This window comes from Perca fluviatilis, chromosome 7, assembly GCF_010015445.1.
Source record: "Perca fluviatilis chromosome 7, GENO_Pfluv_1.0, whole genome shotgun sequence".
Classification (NCBI taxonomy): domain Eukaryota; kingdom Metazoa; phylum Chordata; class Actinopteri; order Perciformes; family Percidae; genus Perca; species Perca fluviatilis.
The window spans coordinates 28,991,937-29,008,218 of record NC_053118.1 but is presented as its reverse complement, the minus strand read 5'-3'; the positions used below and the strand labels follow the sequence as shown (position 1 = coordinate 29,008,218).

The 16,282-nt window shown below is 41.0% G+C and overlaps 4 protein-coding genes across 4 annotated transcripts in view; all 4 read right to left on the bottom strand.

Annotated features, from left to right (window-relative positions):
* Positions 1 to 386: 386 nt before the first annotated feature.
* mgat1a (alpha-1,3-mannosyl-glycoprotein 2-beta-N-acetylglucosaminyltransferase a) lies at positions 387 to 3,594 on the bottom strand. Its single transcript, XM_039807051.1, has 3 exons — positions 3,408 to 3,594; positions 1,954 to 2,878; positions 387 to 1,730 (listed from the first exon to the last, which is right to left on the bottom strand). The coding sequence occupies exons 2-3, from the start codon at positions 2,575 to 2,577 to the stop codon at positions 1,032 to 1,034; spliced, it is 1,323 nt and encodes a 440-aa protein (XP_039662985.1). The 5' UTR covers positions 2,578 to 2,878; positions 3,408 to 3,594; the 3' UTR covers positions 387 to 1,031.
* Positions 3,409 to 5,583, bottom strand: LOC120563046. Its single transcript, XM_039807052.1, has 2 exons — positions 4,715 to 5,583; positions 3,409 to 4,622 (listed from the first exon to the last, which is right to left on the bottom strand). Exons 1-2 carry the CDS (start codon positions 5,414 to 5,416, stop codon positions 4,530 to 4,532), a joined length of 795 nt encoding a protein of 264 aa, XP_039662986.1. The 5' UTR covers positions 5,417 to 5,583; the 3' UTR covers positions 3,409 to 4,529.
* A 1,968-nt stretch (positions 5,584 to 7,551) lies between these two features.
* Positions 7,552 to 9,991, bottom strand: rnf183 (ring finger protein 183). The gene is made up of 2 exons (XM_039804895.1): positions 9,597 to 9,991; positions 7,552 to 8,881 (listed from the first exon to the last, which is right to left on the bottom strand). The coding sequence occupies exon 2, from the start codon at positions 8,816 to 8,818 to the stop codon at positions 7,886 to 7,888; it is 933 nt and encodes a 310-aa protein (XP_039660829.1). The 5' UTR covers positions 8,819 to 8,881; positions 9,597 to 9,991; the 3' UTR covers positions 7,552 to 7,885.
* Positions 9,992 to 10,784: 793 nt separating this feature from the next.
* dhx16 (DEAH (Asp-Glu-Ala-His) box polypeptide 16) overlaps positions 10,785 to 16,282 on the bottom strand; it is a 15,904-nt gene continuing 10,406 nt past the window's right edge. Inside the window, exons 15-17 of the mRNA XM_039806150.1 lie at positions 15,085 to 15,246; positions 11,837 to 12,010; positions 10,785 to 11,503 (exon numbers count right to left, since the gene is read on the bottom strand). Of these exons, the coding sequence (XP_039662084.1) occupies positions 11,375 to 11,503; positions 11,837 to 12,010; positions 15,085 to 15,246 (465 nt within the window). The 3' untranslated portion in view covers positions 10,785 to 11,374. The remainder of the gene's footprint in view (positions 11,504 to 11,836; positions 12,011 to 15,084; positions 15,247 to 16,282) is intronic.

Below are 16,282 nucleotides of genomic sequence, written 5' to 3'. Positions count from 1 at the left end.
TAATTGACATATTCATATATTTATATAAGATTGCACCTTACCAGCAACCTGTATGTTCATGATCTTCACGGTCAGCTGTTTACATTTTGGCATGTGTAGGCTATATTTTAAATTTGTACCTTACTGTTAACCAGTAATATTTATGACACTTAGTGTCCACCAGTTTACATTGCTGGCACTGGGTACATTTGGTTTTTGCACCTTTTTGATCATCTTACAGTTTATATTTTGTTTATTTGCACTCTATATAGTTGCACTCTTTCCCACTTTGTATTGCAATTGCTGCACAACAATTTCCTTCGTGATAAAGAAAGTTTTATCTTGTCTTAATATGAACTGAGAGAATGGCATTCTCTCTGTAAAAGCTAAATGAATTACGCAACTCATCAAAAAGCAAATAGTTTTTTTTAATGCCAAAAATATACAAACTCAGCTAGGTTACAAACCTGCAAGGTGTACTACATTGGAGAATCATTCAACAAAATTATTTTATATTAAAATGAAAGCTGGAAGAACAGATTTTTTAATAGAAGGCAATGATAAAAAAAAATGACAGATTATACTGCAGTTATGACCAGTCACCACAACCATAAGCAACCATACCACAGATTATAATTTTCATATTTATACCAGACATAAACAGTTCACATAGACTACAATTAACTGCAAATAATTTAAACAAAAGTGGCAAATTAGGTAATTGCATTGAATACATTAATGGATGTCATGTGCACAATTAGCAGAATATAAAAATAGATATCTGGTGAATTACAGCAGTCTTGTCTAACAAACTGTTCAGGACAGGCTGTATCCTACACTATAAGATTGTTTTGGAATAATGAAAAAGACCTGAGTAGCATTGGCACACCAGAAAGAGAGGCAATCCATTCAGCATTATTAAAGACTTATACTGTATATCATTCGCTCAAAGAGAAACTTTAAGGACATCAGTCTTTGGTCTGGAATGTTTTCCCCAACTGACAATCAGAGATTACAAAAAGGCTTATGCACATACACTTTCCTCTGGATGATCAGCTCCAGGTGGGATCATACTGGGTCCATCCTGGAGGAGGGGCCAAGTAGATTCTCTTTCCTCTTGAGATAAAGCTGACAACTCCTCTGTATCCTGTCCTTGGGACTCCAGACTTCAAGTCATCCATCACTCCCAGGTTTTTGGCCAGCACTTTGAAACTGTCCTTACTTGAGTATTGAAGGCGAAAGGGCCCAGTTCCTTTTAGCTGCCCCTGCTTAACATCTTCATATGTAACCACAGGAGCACTGTAAACTTCCTTCTCAAAATGTTCTCTGTATGTCTCCTCCTTCAAGTAACTCAGGTCTAACTTGGTGAAAGGCACAAATTCGGTATTCAGTTTAATGTATCGCAGGTACTTGTCATAAAACTGACCCAGACTCACTCCTTTCCGGCCAAAGGTTAAACTTCGTGAGATCTCTGGACGTATACAGGCACGGTTGCGGCGCTGCTCTGGCTGACGCATCCAGTCATCCCAGAATGAAGCGGGCCACTTGGGCTCCAGCTCCTCCCACAGCTCCCTAAGGAGCATCCACCCCAGACCTGGAAAGAAGTCTGTCCTGTAGAGCAGCTTAGCCTTTCCTGGATCCACGTAGCCATCCCTGCCATTGTCATTCCAGGCCGACACGCACCACAGACTGGGGTCAGATTTCAGGAGTGGCAGCAACGCTTGAAAGTACTCAAAGAAGTCTGGCGCCACCTAGGGTAGGAGATGAATAATGTAATTTTAGTTCAACATAACGCCTGTCAACAAGTGAAATCAACCATTTTAAGGATAAAATAACAGCTATGAAAATATCCATCATACGCATTGTTTTATATTGATGTAAATAATATATATAAAATAATGTAACCATGGGCTTTTTGAATCATTAAAGACTTAAAAAAGCATGAATTAGACCAATTTGATGCCACTTATTTACCTCAAGGTCATCCTCTACAATCACAACGGAGGAATGAGAAAGGGTCTTGAACACTTGGTTAAGAGCCCAGCGGTAATGCCTGGAGATTTTGTAGTAACCCTGAAACTTCTTATGTTCTGGTCGCACAGCGATATCTGACAAGTCCGGCTGTTTCAGATGAACTACTTGATTTCCGTAAGAACGGATCACCTCAGCAGTTTCGGCGTTTCCACAGTCCTGACTCACTATGATTGGGAAAAGGTCTGCTGAAGGACGGAGCTCCAGGAGTTTGTCCAAGCAGCGCCTAACGGTGACCCTGTTACAGGCGATTACCAGCACGGGAATGACAGGCTGACGTTGGACGACAACCTTCGGTCCGTTTCCGTTTGACGGCTCCCACAGTGCCTGCTGATTCTTGATCTGCATCAGGATTTCTTTCTGCATTTCAAGCTCTGCCTCAAACGTGTCTGCCATTCGGAGCACATCTTCCATCATATCATTAGTGGGCCTTTCAGCCACTTCTCCGTGCTCTCCGCCCGGCTGGCTGGGTGATGGCCTGCCCCACAGCAGAAGCACCAGTATGGCATTCCAGGTGATAAACAGGAACGTACCACAAAGAATGAGAGAGCCTCTCTTGCGAAACATGGCCCAGAAACTAAAATGGAGGAAGGTGGGTTCAGGAGGACAGGGTCTGAATTGAAAGATGTGTCCTTGTTTCAGACAATAGGTATGGGATATGGAAAAGGCAGCCTGTGTATCATCACAAGCACATAATCAGAGATCTGGAGTCACACTTTGTTGGCTCACTGCGAAGTTACTAAAGTTATAGGGACACAATACAGTGTCAATGATGGTGAAGATCGACGGAATATGATGAAGGACAGGACTCATCTTGGAGTAAAGTTGTGATTCTGACAGATCCTCAACTTTCAATATCCTCTTTAATCTGAAATATTAAGAACACAATAAGAATAGGATTTATTGCCAAAGTAAGTTTACACTTGCATGGAATTTGCGGTGTTTGGTGCATACGATACAAATAGAAAATGGAACAAACAACAATATAATAATAGAGCAAAGTACCGCAACAGTATAAGGACATACATTTCCAATAGAAGGGAACACAATGTACTTTCAGATAATAAAGTTTGCAATAAAACTGACAACAAAATGGAAGTAACACGTGTATAACAACATTGTTTAAAAAAATTCAAGCAAGAAATCAGTTTAAGCTAATGTCTATTTCGAAGGAAGTTGCTTCATGTGAACTGGAGTGATGATTCAGCTAATCTCTGATCGATTTTATTTTATCACCTGTGGCTGCCTCGCTAAATATACGCCATTTAGACAAGAAACACAACCATTAACACCGACTTTCTACCTCGCTGTCTTCCATAGTGCTCAGCAGACAGGTTATACCAGATACACTGTAAATACTGTAGCTTGAGGAGGAGCGTGTGGAAATTAGCCCTTACCTTTTGAGCGTGTCTGTTTTTTTGTGGCCATTTCTTCGATGACAAGCAGCAAAGTTAAACAACATGGGCCGAGAGGACGGTTTGGAGCCGATGTGAAACTGTTCTCTTGTTAGTTTCTCGGCTATAAAAGCAACTTAACACCCCTTTAGTTTATCTTGTTTCTCACAAGACTGGAAGAGGAGGAGGAAAAGTAACACGACGACTTCCTGGGTAGCGAGCAGTCACGGGAAGTCCCGCCCCAACTGTCACCTTGAGAAATTACGCAACACTTTGACGTCCGAGCGGCTCTCAGTGGAGCTAATTAAGAAACAGCAGCGTTTGATGTCTTTGTAAACAGTTATTGTCTGCTTTCACACACTGTGGCGTCGGAATATGTTAACGAAAAGGTCCCATCTTATGTAACAGCATACATCTTCTGCTTGAGCTGCAGAGAAGTCAGTGGCAAAGTGTTTGGTTTAGTGGAGAAATTTGGTTTTCATTTCATTATCTACACTGATGACAATCTCCCAAACAGCATATGCTGTTTGGGAGATTGTCTTTCATACTTTACAGGACATTGTTAAAACAGCTGGAAAGTATAAAAGATGGCTACATTTATGCAAGTGATCTTGGACATTTGTAGGGATCTATATTTTTTATCCAAACTATATTTCAGAGTGAAAAATCATGCAAATATCTTCAAAACACAAGAGGAAAGAATAAATATTTCAATTATTCCTCCACATTTAGTTTTTACTTAAACTTGATTTGAATATTTCCATATTCTGAGAGGTAATAGGCCTACTTTTAATTTTACTCCATTCCATGTTTGCTAAATAAGTTTTTGTTTAGCTACAGGTTAACCTTGAAAATAAAATGCACTGCCATTTTTGTACCTCTCCACCAGGAGGCCTAATGTACTAAACAATGCATATGACTGATGTTTCTCAGGTATTTCTTCATAATGTCTTACTTTTCCTTAAAGCAAAAAAAAAAAACTGCTCTAAAAACAACCAGTTGTTGTATCACTGGGTTAAAAAGTCCAAAGTCCAAATGTGCTTTGGGGCATTTTGAAAGCCAAGTAAAAGTCAATAAATAAGGTTAGATCACAGTGTGTATTTTTGGTGATGAGGCCTTGGACTCTCAGTCAGGTCTGTTCTCTGGGATCATTTGTCCAGAGCCGGAGTTGTCCTTGGAGGAGGTGATGCCAGTGGAACTGTGGATTTGTCCATTGGCCTGAAAGAGGACGTATACAATGATATAGTAATATAGTAGCATTGATGATTTGTTCTTATTTTAAAAGTATTACATAAAGTCTCCGCGCTCACCTGCAGTGCATTGCTTTTCATGTTTTGATGCTGTAGCGCATCATCAGGGCTGCTGCTGGACCTCCACAACACCTCCAGCTTCAAAAACATAAATTCTGACACCAGAGCAGTCAAAGACACGCAGCTACTCTTCAGGGTTGACCAGCCAGTTAACACGAAAGACGGTATTTGTCTTGCATTCTCCATCACACATGGAGACGTTATGAGCACGTTCAAAACTGGGAATTCACTCGTTTCCTGAACAAATATTATTTTACAGATGTGTGTAGCATAACATGTTTTGTAATTAATCTTTCGAATTATTTGAGAGCACGTGTCTAATCCAGGCAGGTTAGAAGTCAGTCTGCTTGCCTGCTGACGCACCAGCGCGTTTTGGACACCAGATGAGTGCGCGTCCCCTGAGGATTGCGAAGGTTTTGGGTGACACAATGTATTCATTTCATTGGAATCTTTTTCTCTCAACATTTTGCCAACCACCCGGGGTGATTTATAAACTCTTCCCACCAGTGCACGGTCTCCCTGGAGAGAAGGCTCCCACGCTGACGCCTGGTTTGACCGGGTGCGCTCAACTGGCGAGCCGCCGGTCAGACCGAGGCTGTACGCCGAGGTGGCAGGCCGCTTCGTCGGCGGATTCCTGGTCCAGATATTTCCGCGACACCGGAGAACAGCAGACAAGGCAGAGGTGGAGGGTGTGGAAGCCATGGCGGTCGATTATATCCACCACAGGCAGCTTCCTTTTTCAGGACTTTCTCTTTCTAGATTCCTAATGTCCAACCTCTATCCAAGCACTCACATAACGTATGCAGGTTTATTTGCGTAAGGAGTGGATTAGAGGAGGGGGTCTTTCTGCTCTGGTGCACCCGACCATATTTGCCTCGATAGTCCGGGAGGGGGGCTCAGGTGGGTGTGTCTTTAGGCAACAGGGGGGGGGTGGGGGGGGGGGGATACCCAAGTCAAGTACAACAAGTAGACTCAAAACACAGTAGGTGTACTTGAGTAAATGTAGGAACATTCCAGCTTATAAATTATGATGCACCTGAATCCAGGACTTTTACTTGTAGGTCTTCCACAATATTTTATACTGAGGGAAATATTGTATTATGATAATTATTACAATTAAACCAGTGGTTTCAACACAAAGCAGTGTCTGGTTGGGGCCTTTGGCTCTCACTTCTCAACTTTGAAGCAAATTGTCAATTCGGCATCAATTTTCGCAAGAATGCCTATATTAGAAATCTAAACAGTTTATTTCTCGCCTAAAACGTTGTCAGAAGTGAATTATGATTCAGATGTCCACGAGTTGTTAGCAGTTCCAACTCGGATGGTTTAATTTAAATAATTGTTATTAAAAAAAGCAAAGCTACAATACAAATACAACACAAACGTGTGTAGCAGAACGAGAGAAAGAAAAAGTTTTCTTCTTTCTAGACCATTAATCATCTCACAACCTTTTGTACCTAAAAGTATGTAATTAAAACTAGCTGCACCTGGACCAGCTACATCAGTAAAAGGCTTCTTATTCATTGATGCATCAACGTTAACAATCTAATAATGAAATATATAATAATATATCAGTCACAGGCACCATTTTTCTGTGGAACAAGTACTTTTACTTTTAATAGTACAATAACTTATGATACTTGTACGAATGCAGCACTTTGAATGAAGTACTTTTATAATGTGGTATTGGTACGTTTACTTAAGTAAAGGATCTAAATTGTTGCTGATCATATGCTTTTTACGTCAAATCTTAATTTCCAAAGCAACTGTCAGATAAATGTTGTGGGAAAAAGTACAAGTAAAGTGGCATAAAATGGAAACACTCAAGTAAAGTGCAAGTACCTGAATATTGTGGCCTACTGTCTTTGGGGCAGGCATGCAAGTGTAATATGTGTATAGTCTTTGTCGGTTTTACAGACTGTTTACCAGTTATTGGAATATATAAGCACATTACTTTACCATACACTTTACCAATGAAAAATGTATCCTGCTATTTATAACTTGCTTTTAAAAGTGTCACCCAGGTGAAATAGCTAAAGGACTGCAGGAAAAACAGACTTAAATTTGACAAACAAATATTTGCTTATGTCATTCCTGCAGTTTGTTGTTGACTGATTTGTGTGTCACATGTTTTGTCCGCCCCACACCAAAGAGTTGGATGGCATATTACATACATCACTCATCTCATTGTCAAAACCGTAAACAGCTAACACCACTGAGTAAGTCAGAAACAATGCCATGAAGATAAAGACACTCATGCTGTCAAACAGGTTTGTCAGCATAAGCAACTGAGAATAGCAGCTGAGTATACATTAAGAATTCAAACCACACTGTTAACTAGTCTGTTTACACCACCAGAGTGTCTGAAGAAGACATGTAACAGATCTGTTTTTACTTGGGACAAGTGTCATGAAAATGGACAGAAAACCCTCCCACTATACTGTACACACAGAGAAGAAGAACAAAAAAAAAAATGTGTATAGGAATAAAGTTGTTACCATATGTTTTGGAAATACTGAGCAATGAGCTTTCAGTCTCAAAAAAATGCTTTACTTATTAGGAATAAAATCCCTTCTTCTAAGTGGAAAAAGAAAATACATAGCCTGTAACTCATCTTTGGCTATTTATGAGTTGTTCTATGAACAAAAGTTGTAGGAGCTAGAAACCTTAAACTGCTTATGGAAATCAGCCTGATGCAATTAAACGATACTCAAGTCTTTACAATTCAATGTTTAGTGCAATTCAACATTTACAGCTTATCGACCATTATGGACAGTTTAAAAAAAAAAAAAAATATATATATATATATATATATATATATATATATATATAGTAGGCTATATTTGGCTTTCACATTAATTACAAACATGTTCAGAAAAGAGCAAAAACAACAACAACAAAAAAAATTTGCAGGTTTGCCCTGTTCTCCCTGTTTATTTCCCACGTGCAACTTTGAGTTGGTGTGTCCGTTTAAAAAAAATTTCGGTGCCCTTGTTTTCCTTCATTCCTTCGCTTCACTGAACTGGCCTGGCCTGAACGTTTTCCAGTGCTTAAGTTTTTCATTCACCAATAGAACAAAAGCAGGCAAAATGATCACTGAGAATCAGAAGGAGTCATATTCTCTTTCTCCCCTTAAGTCTCATCTTTACAGCCTGCCCACCTGTGACCCCTTCAGGGTCTTAATCCTGGATTGCCTGGATTGCCTGTATTTGCGGTACCCTGTGACATGTTGTTCCCTGCTGGCCTCTGTCCAATCACATTCGGTATGATTACAAAGGCCAGAATCCCCACCAGCATGAGTGCCACAGTGACGGTGACGATGGACCCCACCACGACGTAGTAGCACCGGTCCGAGCGGAACAACCTGCGCATGCGACCTCTGACCCTGTTTGGAGGCCTGCCTACGTTCACCACAGTGGTCGGGGCTATTCCCTGCTCCATGGCGGTCAAGTGGAGGTCACCACCTGCTGTCACCAGGCCACCGTGACTCTTTTTAGGCAGGGTGAGGATGTTAGACCTGATCGGGCTTTTGGGAGGAGGGTTCTTCAGGAACAGTTTGCCCTTGCCACGCTGGAAGCGGATGGACAGTGCCCTCTGCATGTCTGCTGGGAGTTTGCTTATGATGTACTCATTGTTGCCCAGCCGGGGCAGGTCCTGGCCGTGGGGGAGCTCGGTCAGCTCACGGCATACGGGGCAGCACAGGGTCTTGAGCTCAGGAGAGGTCACGTTGATGCGAGCAAGGCACTCCAGACAGAAAGTGTGACCGCACACCAGCAGCTTTGGGGTCTTGAAGATGTTATCGTATGTGCAAAAACACACAGCGCACTCAGTGTCCTGCACATCATCTTCAGGGGGTTTCACCTTCCTCCGGGCCTCCTCACTCCTCCCCCGCTGCCTCCCCTCTCCCTGGTGCCTGCTGTCTCGTTCTCTCCTCCTGCCTCTTTCCCCCCTCTCCGAGTCGGTACTCCTCGACCTCCTCACTGTAGCAGGCCTGACCTTCTTCCACGTGTCGCCCTTGCTGTTGCTCTCAGTCTGGTGGAGCGTGGGTTTGACGTTGGGGGCCTGCCTGGCTCCATGGCTGTGTCTCTCCTCGTCATTGCTCATGTTGGAGGGATGATGTTAGAGGTAGAGTGCCGGCTGGAATCTAATTCTGTTTCCCAACTGGAGCTGTGGAAGATTAAAGCTGAGATAAGTTTACTGGCTCACACAAATCAGCAGAACAAGAAACAGACTGCATTTACCTAAAAAGTCACCATTGCTGTTTCATGATGACGAAGCATTAATGTCTAATCTTTTGCTATCAATCTCTATTGCATTGAAATGCTACCTGTTGATTTTTTTTTTCTTCATTTATTCAACAGGCATGCAGGGCTTTTGCCCTGATAATGAGTTGCTGTATAAAAGGCTTTCCTGCACAGAAACCATCAGCAAACATGAGAACTGCTAAATTGGAAGTGTTTTAAATAGATTTAAGTAAATGGGGATCTTTATGATCCTGCGGCCTTAGTGGGTTGAAACCTGTAAAATAAAACTAAACAAATGGTCTGTGACGTGGCTTTATTGTTTTGAAATGTCATAGCAAACATTCCCTCATACCCGTTCATCTTACAAAGTCAGTCATTAACTCAGAGCTTTTACCCTGAAGGAGGCACACAATTGAGATTTTAGCAGCCGATGTCCTTCAAATTGTAGAAAAGCATTTTGACATTTGCAACAAGTTTAGGTTTAGTGACAAGTGTACCATTTTCTGTTCATAAAGGATTGAGAAGCTTTCAAACAAATTAAGATTGCCGGTTAGGAACAGCAGAGAAAAACGCTCCTATGACAAAGAACAAGAAATGAATTAACTTGACATTATTTGTATGCACACGCACTCACTGACCTGCTGAGGTAGATTGGATGTCGGATAACCTCGTCAGAGATGATCTCACAAGTGAAATAAACATTTGGTGTGTCAGTATAGTAAAAATAAGCATCACCAAACTTAACAATTTAACTCTGGTCTCTCTGCAATCCCTGTTCTCCTCTTCTGTTTGTAGATTTCTTGTTTTCTAACTGTACCACAGCATTTCCTCCTGTGAACCCTCCTCCTCGCTGCTTCCTCCTCCTTTTTCTTTTCTCGTCAGACCAGTTGGACCAGCTGTAGTGAGCCAGTGTTGCATGTGCATAAGCAGGTCACAGCCTAGATAACCACACACATCAGAACCCATATACTACTGATATTCCAGCGTTCCTTTAAGGCCGCTCTGCGTGTTAATACAGCTGCATTTTCTTATGTCAATTCAACTTAAGATTCAAACTAATATTTCTCAGCCATTAGTTTAACCAAGCATTCAATATCAGATATGTAAGAGAGCCACATGCATATTTCACATAGGAAACAACTGCAGTGACTGTGGGGAAAATATCGCTGCATAGCAAGGATTCAGTACTGTCAACACTCATCATCATACCGGTCATACCTCCACTGCTCTTTTAACACTAACACCCTAACAAGAACAGCTGCCTAACATTAACTTTCATCACTGGACGGTCCCAGTTACTCCCTTTTAATCTGAGTTTTTTGAATGAAGGAGATTACACCGACTGAGATAACATCTCATGACAATAGAATGCATTTTAAGGTCAGAGCTGATTTCAATATTAACGGCATAAAAAAAAAAAAACACAGAACAGTTTTGTTCGCTTTGTTGAAAAGCTCTTCCTCAAATGGAATGCTGTGTCACTCTTACTGGAACAAAAACATGCTGCTGTACGAGGGCCCCTGAATCCTTATGGATACATATGGGGTAACATTTTGGATTGGCTTTAAAGTTTAGAATTAACACACTGGTGGTATTCCAGACTTAAAAATATGTTTAAAGTAAAGAGAATTTGATGCTTTTTATGTACCCCCATTGATTTAGTAAAATATCTTTAAATAACAAACCCAGTCCCTTTGTTGTACAACTTTACCAGCATGACAAGAAGGTGATAGGTGCCTAATGAAATAAAGAGATGAATCTTGAAAGGTTGTAAATACAGTTGTGATGACTAATTACTTAGCTGCAAACCAACTGACAAAAACAACTGGATGTAAAACTTTATTGCAGTAGAAATTAGTCTTTTCAGCTTCATAGAGGCTCCTTAGTAATGTGCACACTTTAACAGTGTGCTGCTTTCACAAATACACAATTAAAAAGAAAAAGTCAACAAAGAGTCTGGTGGTCGTTCCATAGCACCTAGAAACCAAATCAATGGTCTTGTTCTTTAAGGAGTTAAAGAACACACCCAGTGAGTCAGTACTGCTGTTGTAATGCAGGAAACTCCAAGTGCATTAATGTTTCGTTGTTGAAGCTGAAGTGGCTGGTTCAAGATTAAACCAGTCAGTGAGTTTTTCACCCACTTCTCACTGGTCCCGTCTTTCGAGTCTGTGTTCAGGCTATGCAGATGAATTTGATCCAAAATGCCATATCAGGCTACAGCAGAAAACAATTGAAGACAAACATGTGAAGACAGGTTAGAACCATGTAGCTGCAACTACATTTTCCACACTTTTCCACTTTATTTTTATACAATCAAAAGGCATTTTTCTACTTTTAACCTGCCCTGAGAGAGGAAGGGAGTGTGCCCCAGCACTTTTTATTTTCACCATCAGTCCCCTGAGCAACGGTCTTTTCTTCAGCCCAGCTCCTCTTTTGTTTTTCCTTGCTTGCGGGGCATCTTCTTGCTGCTGCTGTCCTCCAGCTCTTTGCTCTTGTAGTAGTGAGGAGCCACTTCAAGCAGCCAGCCGCTGTCTATCTCAATTACCTGCATGCAAGAGGGAGAGAGATTAATCAACATGTGGATATAAAAGCAGTTGGATATCGTACGGGAACACTTCTCACACTTCCTCATGAATGTGCTGTCTCATTCCCACAAGCAGTTATTCTGTGGAGCCTTTATAAGGAAATCAATGAAAGGTGTGACTATGTTGTTGACATTTTAAAGAATAGCCTTTTCTGTGTTTAATGATTGTCTTTCACATTGGCAGATAAGCTTCTGGAAATCAGACTACAACTACTACCTATCATCTCGAAACTCTGCAAACATTTGGGGGCGATTTAGGCGAGTATTTCAGTATGACAACCTGAGCAAACAGACCTGTCTCATGAACTCCTTGGTGGTGAAGACCAGCTCGTGGTAGATGAGCCAGCGGGGCTGCTCCTCGAACAGAGAGCTGTTGGGGTGAACGTAGACCGTCTGCTGGTGCTTCACTGTCTTGTAGCCGCCTTTGCTCAGTCGCGCCGTGTGATAGAAATATCCTGCCGTCACCGACTTGGAGAGGGACAAGAAAAGGGGTTTATCAACAGCTGATTCCTACAGTCTAATTGTAAATGCATGATTTATATGTAATAACGCACAGGTCAGTTTTGAGATATTTAACAATGAAAAAGCAATGCATAAATGCAAACATGCTGAAACTCGCTTGTTTAGTCTATTAGGTACAGCATAGTCTATATCCATGACGTTCCACTTCCAGGATTGCTCCGTTGCCGGTGAAAATTCTGCTGGAGGTGACTCTTTTCGGACGGATTTCCGTTACGTCACGCTTTCTATGTGTTGGAATTTTAAACTCCGGTGGATTTATGAGGACTATGGTTAACTGCTCCTCAGATCTCTGCAGGATAAATCCAGACAGCTAGCTAGACTATCTGTCCAATCTGAGTTTTCTTTTGCATGACTAAAACATACACATGTAGACATGTTCCACCGAAATAAGTTCCTTCCTGAGGCTATTTTGCCCAAGACAATTGTGATTGGTTTAAAGAAATGCCAATAAACCAGAGCTCGTTATCCTCCCACCCCAGAATGCTGTGTGGACTAGACAGACCCTCCTTCACAGTGCTGTGGAGGAAGGTCTGGCAAAGCGAGACTAGGTAGAGCATTATATTATTATATATATTATTATATATATATATTATATTGTCAATGTCCTGTGAAAACCATGCATCTCCAAAATGTCTGTTTTTTTCATGCACAAAGAAAAAAGTGTTTTCAGCTTTGTGGCAACACATTTTTCACAAAATTCAGAGCTACATGGTTTTCACTGGCAAGCAACAATAACATTTTTTTTACTTTTTTTCTGTCACCAGTTATCAGTCAGTGCTTTTCTTATAGCTGGTGTGACAATGAAATGCTGCATTACATGACTTAAAAACAGTAAAATTTGTTATAAATATTACCATTTCAATTATTATAATTCCCTGCTTTTACTCAGGATGCTAGAAACTTCAACTTCTAACTAAGAACTAGTTTTAGTTTTCAATCCAGCAGTAAGAACTTTCTCATCTTCACATCACGTTGATGTTTGTCTGTCATTTTGCCTCAAAATACAATAAACATGTCAAATGACTAATACACTTTCCTTATTTTACATGTAAGTACGCAGACGTCACCTCCCCCTTGCTTAAGACAAGGACAATGCTACTAAATAACTATAGAATTTGCTTTTGGCTTTTTGGCTGCAGGATTTTTGACACAGGCAAAGGCAGCATGTCTTGGAAAAAGGTGTAACCCAACTAATAAAACAAACACCCTTTCTTATCTCAAGTGGTTTAGGGGAGTGTTCACAACACACGCAGAACGTGATATGAGACGGCTAGAACACAGCATCTGTTCAGTGATGTTTTTACTCTTACATGCTACTTTGTTGCACATTTTTAGTTTGCAGAACTTTATACTTTTTCTAGAGCATAGTATACTTAGTATTCGCTCTTGTGACGGGAATCACCCGACCGCAAAGTGTTCTTAAGCAAAAACGGGCTATAGCTGAGGGTGACCATTCATGTCGTTATGGAGACATGCAGATTACAAGATGCTATTCAATTTGAGGGAACAGGATATTCCCAAAAAAATGATCATGCTGACAGAAGCCGGTTAAAGCTAAAGTAAGCAGCTTTAGGTCTTTTGTGTATCAATAGTCCTTCCCTTCACTGGGTCAACTTTTAAACACTTGTCACTCATCTTAAGTTATTTAAGTTTCGAGCCAGTGTTAAGCCTGAGGTGGAGTCTACTACAGTACAACAAACTAGAATTACCTCCTTGCAGTCGTATGCTTCCGCCAACTAGTTGCAGTTTACATCCATGTCTATCCAGACTCATATTAAATGTAGCAACGACCTTGAACGAATTATTAATGGGTATCAAGGGTATTTCTTGGTGAATTGTGGATGCTTCACACACACACGTTTAACCCGGCAGCTCAGAAGATCTAAACAATAACCACAGTTTCAAGGTTAGAGTCACCAATTCAGTTTCCGACCAAATGTGAGTTTTGGCGTTGAATAATGGCCAGAAAAGTGTTTTTGCAGAACATTATGTCACAGTGAAGTTGATCTTTGGGATACAAAATGTCATTAATTTATCCTATGAGATATTTGTTTAGCAGAGGAATTCTTAATTTAGAGCCAAAAACCAGACACCCAGGAAGTGTGCTGGGCCGGTCACGGGGTTCCTAGGTAAGTAAGTAAGTAAGTTTATTTGATTAGGACAATGCACATTAATAAACATTTCTGTAAATGCACCAGTGTTAGCCAGTCGGCTAATTTTCAACTGTAGTCCTAGTATGCATGTCTTTATGGTGGGAAGAAACCGGAGCACCCGGAGGAAACCCACGCAAAAACAGGGAGAACATGCAAACTCCACACAGAAAGGCCCGGAACGACCTGGACTTGAACCCGGAACCTTCTTGCTGTGAGGCAGAAGTGCTAAGCACTGAGCCACCGTGCAGCGATTAAACTAAACTCTGTAAATCAGTGGATCCTTTTTTTTTTAGCATCACAACCCCTGCGAAATGACTCGTTTTGGTCTCAGAATTTAATCCATTCGGTCCGATAACATTTGGAAAGTTGCACAATTACATAATTTAATCCCCATTCTAGTTAGCGGAGCTAACCCTAAAAGGTAAGAGAAGCGAGCTTGTGACCGACAGGATAAATCTGGGTGGGGAGGGGCACCTGGGTAGCTCAACTGGTTGAATGGCCCCATGTACAGAGGCACAGTCCTTGCCGCAGCAGCCACAGATCTGATTCTGACCTGCGGCCCTTTTCCTTGGACAACCCGAAAACTCAGTGCCTCCGACTGTGGCTAATCACAAGGCGGAGGCATAAAAGAAGCAAATGTCTTTTTAGAAAAGGTATCATCTTCACCATGTTTTTTAATTTTTAAGTGGGTCTTGCGTGCCACAGGTTTGTATGACACAGGTTTGCTCTTTGTTGCTTTTATTCAGTGTTCACACAGAGCCACAGCAGAGTATAATATCACCCTTTATTAATATCAGGAACCAACGTTGATATTGATTTTTTTTAGGAAACGTGCTAAAACTGAGGAACTTTCTCAGTATCACTGACCTTGCGAATGGGTAAGCTGTCTCCCTGGGAGCTGACCACCTCCACCTCAATACGATCCATCAGACCCTCCAGCTGGTCCCTGACGTCCCGGGCTCTTCTCATGGAGCGGAACTGGATGAAGTTCTCGTAGCACCACTGTGTGGAGTAACCACTCTCCAACCACTGAGCGAGAAAGACATCATGACTGCAGTTAGCACAACATCTGGGTTCTAGTTAGGAATAGCTCAGGACTGAAACAATTGTTCCCAAAATAAATCGGAGGGTTTGCGAGATGTATAACAAGAGCAAAAAACATATTCCTGCAGTATAAAGTTGTTCTTTGTTTATTTCTTTTTTTTTTATAATCTTTGTTTCAGCCATGCTACAGATAGTCGGTCCACCACTTTGATCCAGACAGAAATATCTCAACTTTTACTACCGACTGGACGCATTGAGATTTAATTTTGGACATTCATGACTCCTAGATGATTAATCCTACTGACTTTGGAGAGCCGCTGACTTTTCCTCTAGCGCCATCAGCAGGTTGACATTTGTGGTTTTGTGTGAAATGTCTCGCCAACTATTGGATGGATTACCACGAAACTTGTTAGATTCCTATTCCCCATTAATGGTAATGACTTTGATAATTCCCTGACCTTTCATCAAGTGCAATCATCGGATCAAAATTGAAATTTTTCCAATACTTTTAAGATCTAATGACTTTCCCATCTGCTTCAGGTGTAGTTTGAGTAAAGTGCTAATTGACAAATGTCAGCATGTCCTACAACTGGTTAAATGTTGTTGTTGATGATTACTATTGAGCCATCTAAACTAGTCTAAAAACAGTGCACCAACAACTGTGCATACATCAAGTATTTGAATATTAGGTAACACAGCAATTAACATCATCGCTAACGTTGGCCTCAGAGGTGTATGTAGAGCTGAAAGAAAACCTCTCTGACAGTTACATATTATACGCAGGTTTTTTGGACTGTATTAGACTGAATGGTTGTGCCTAATAAATTGGTAACTGATCGTCAGCTCCAACTTGGGTGCAGCTCTTTTTGTAATCAATTAATCTAGCACTTTATCGATCGATTAATTGGATAATTTTTTTTGCATTTTTAAACAACCCAAACTAGGGAAAAAAGCAATTTTTCATTTATATATTTGATTATAATGTCACACAGCTCTGTTACACTTATGCTATTAGGTCGTT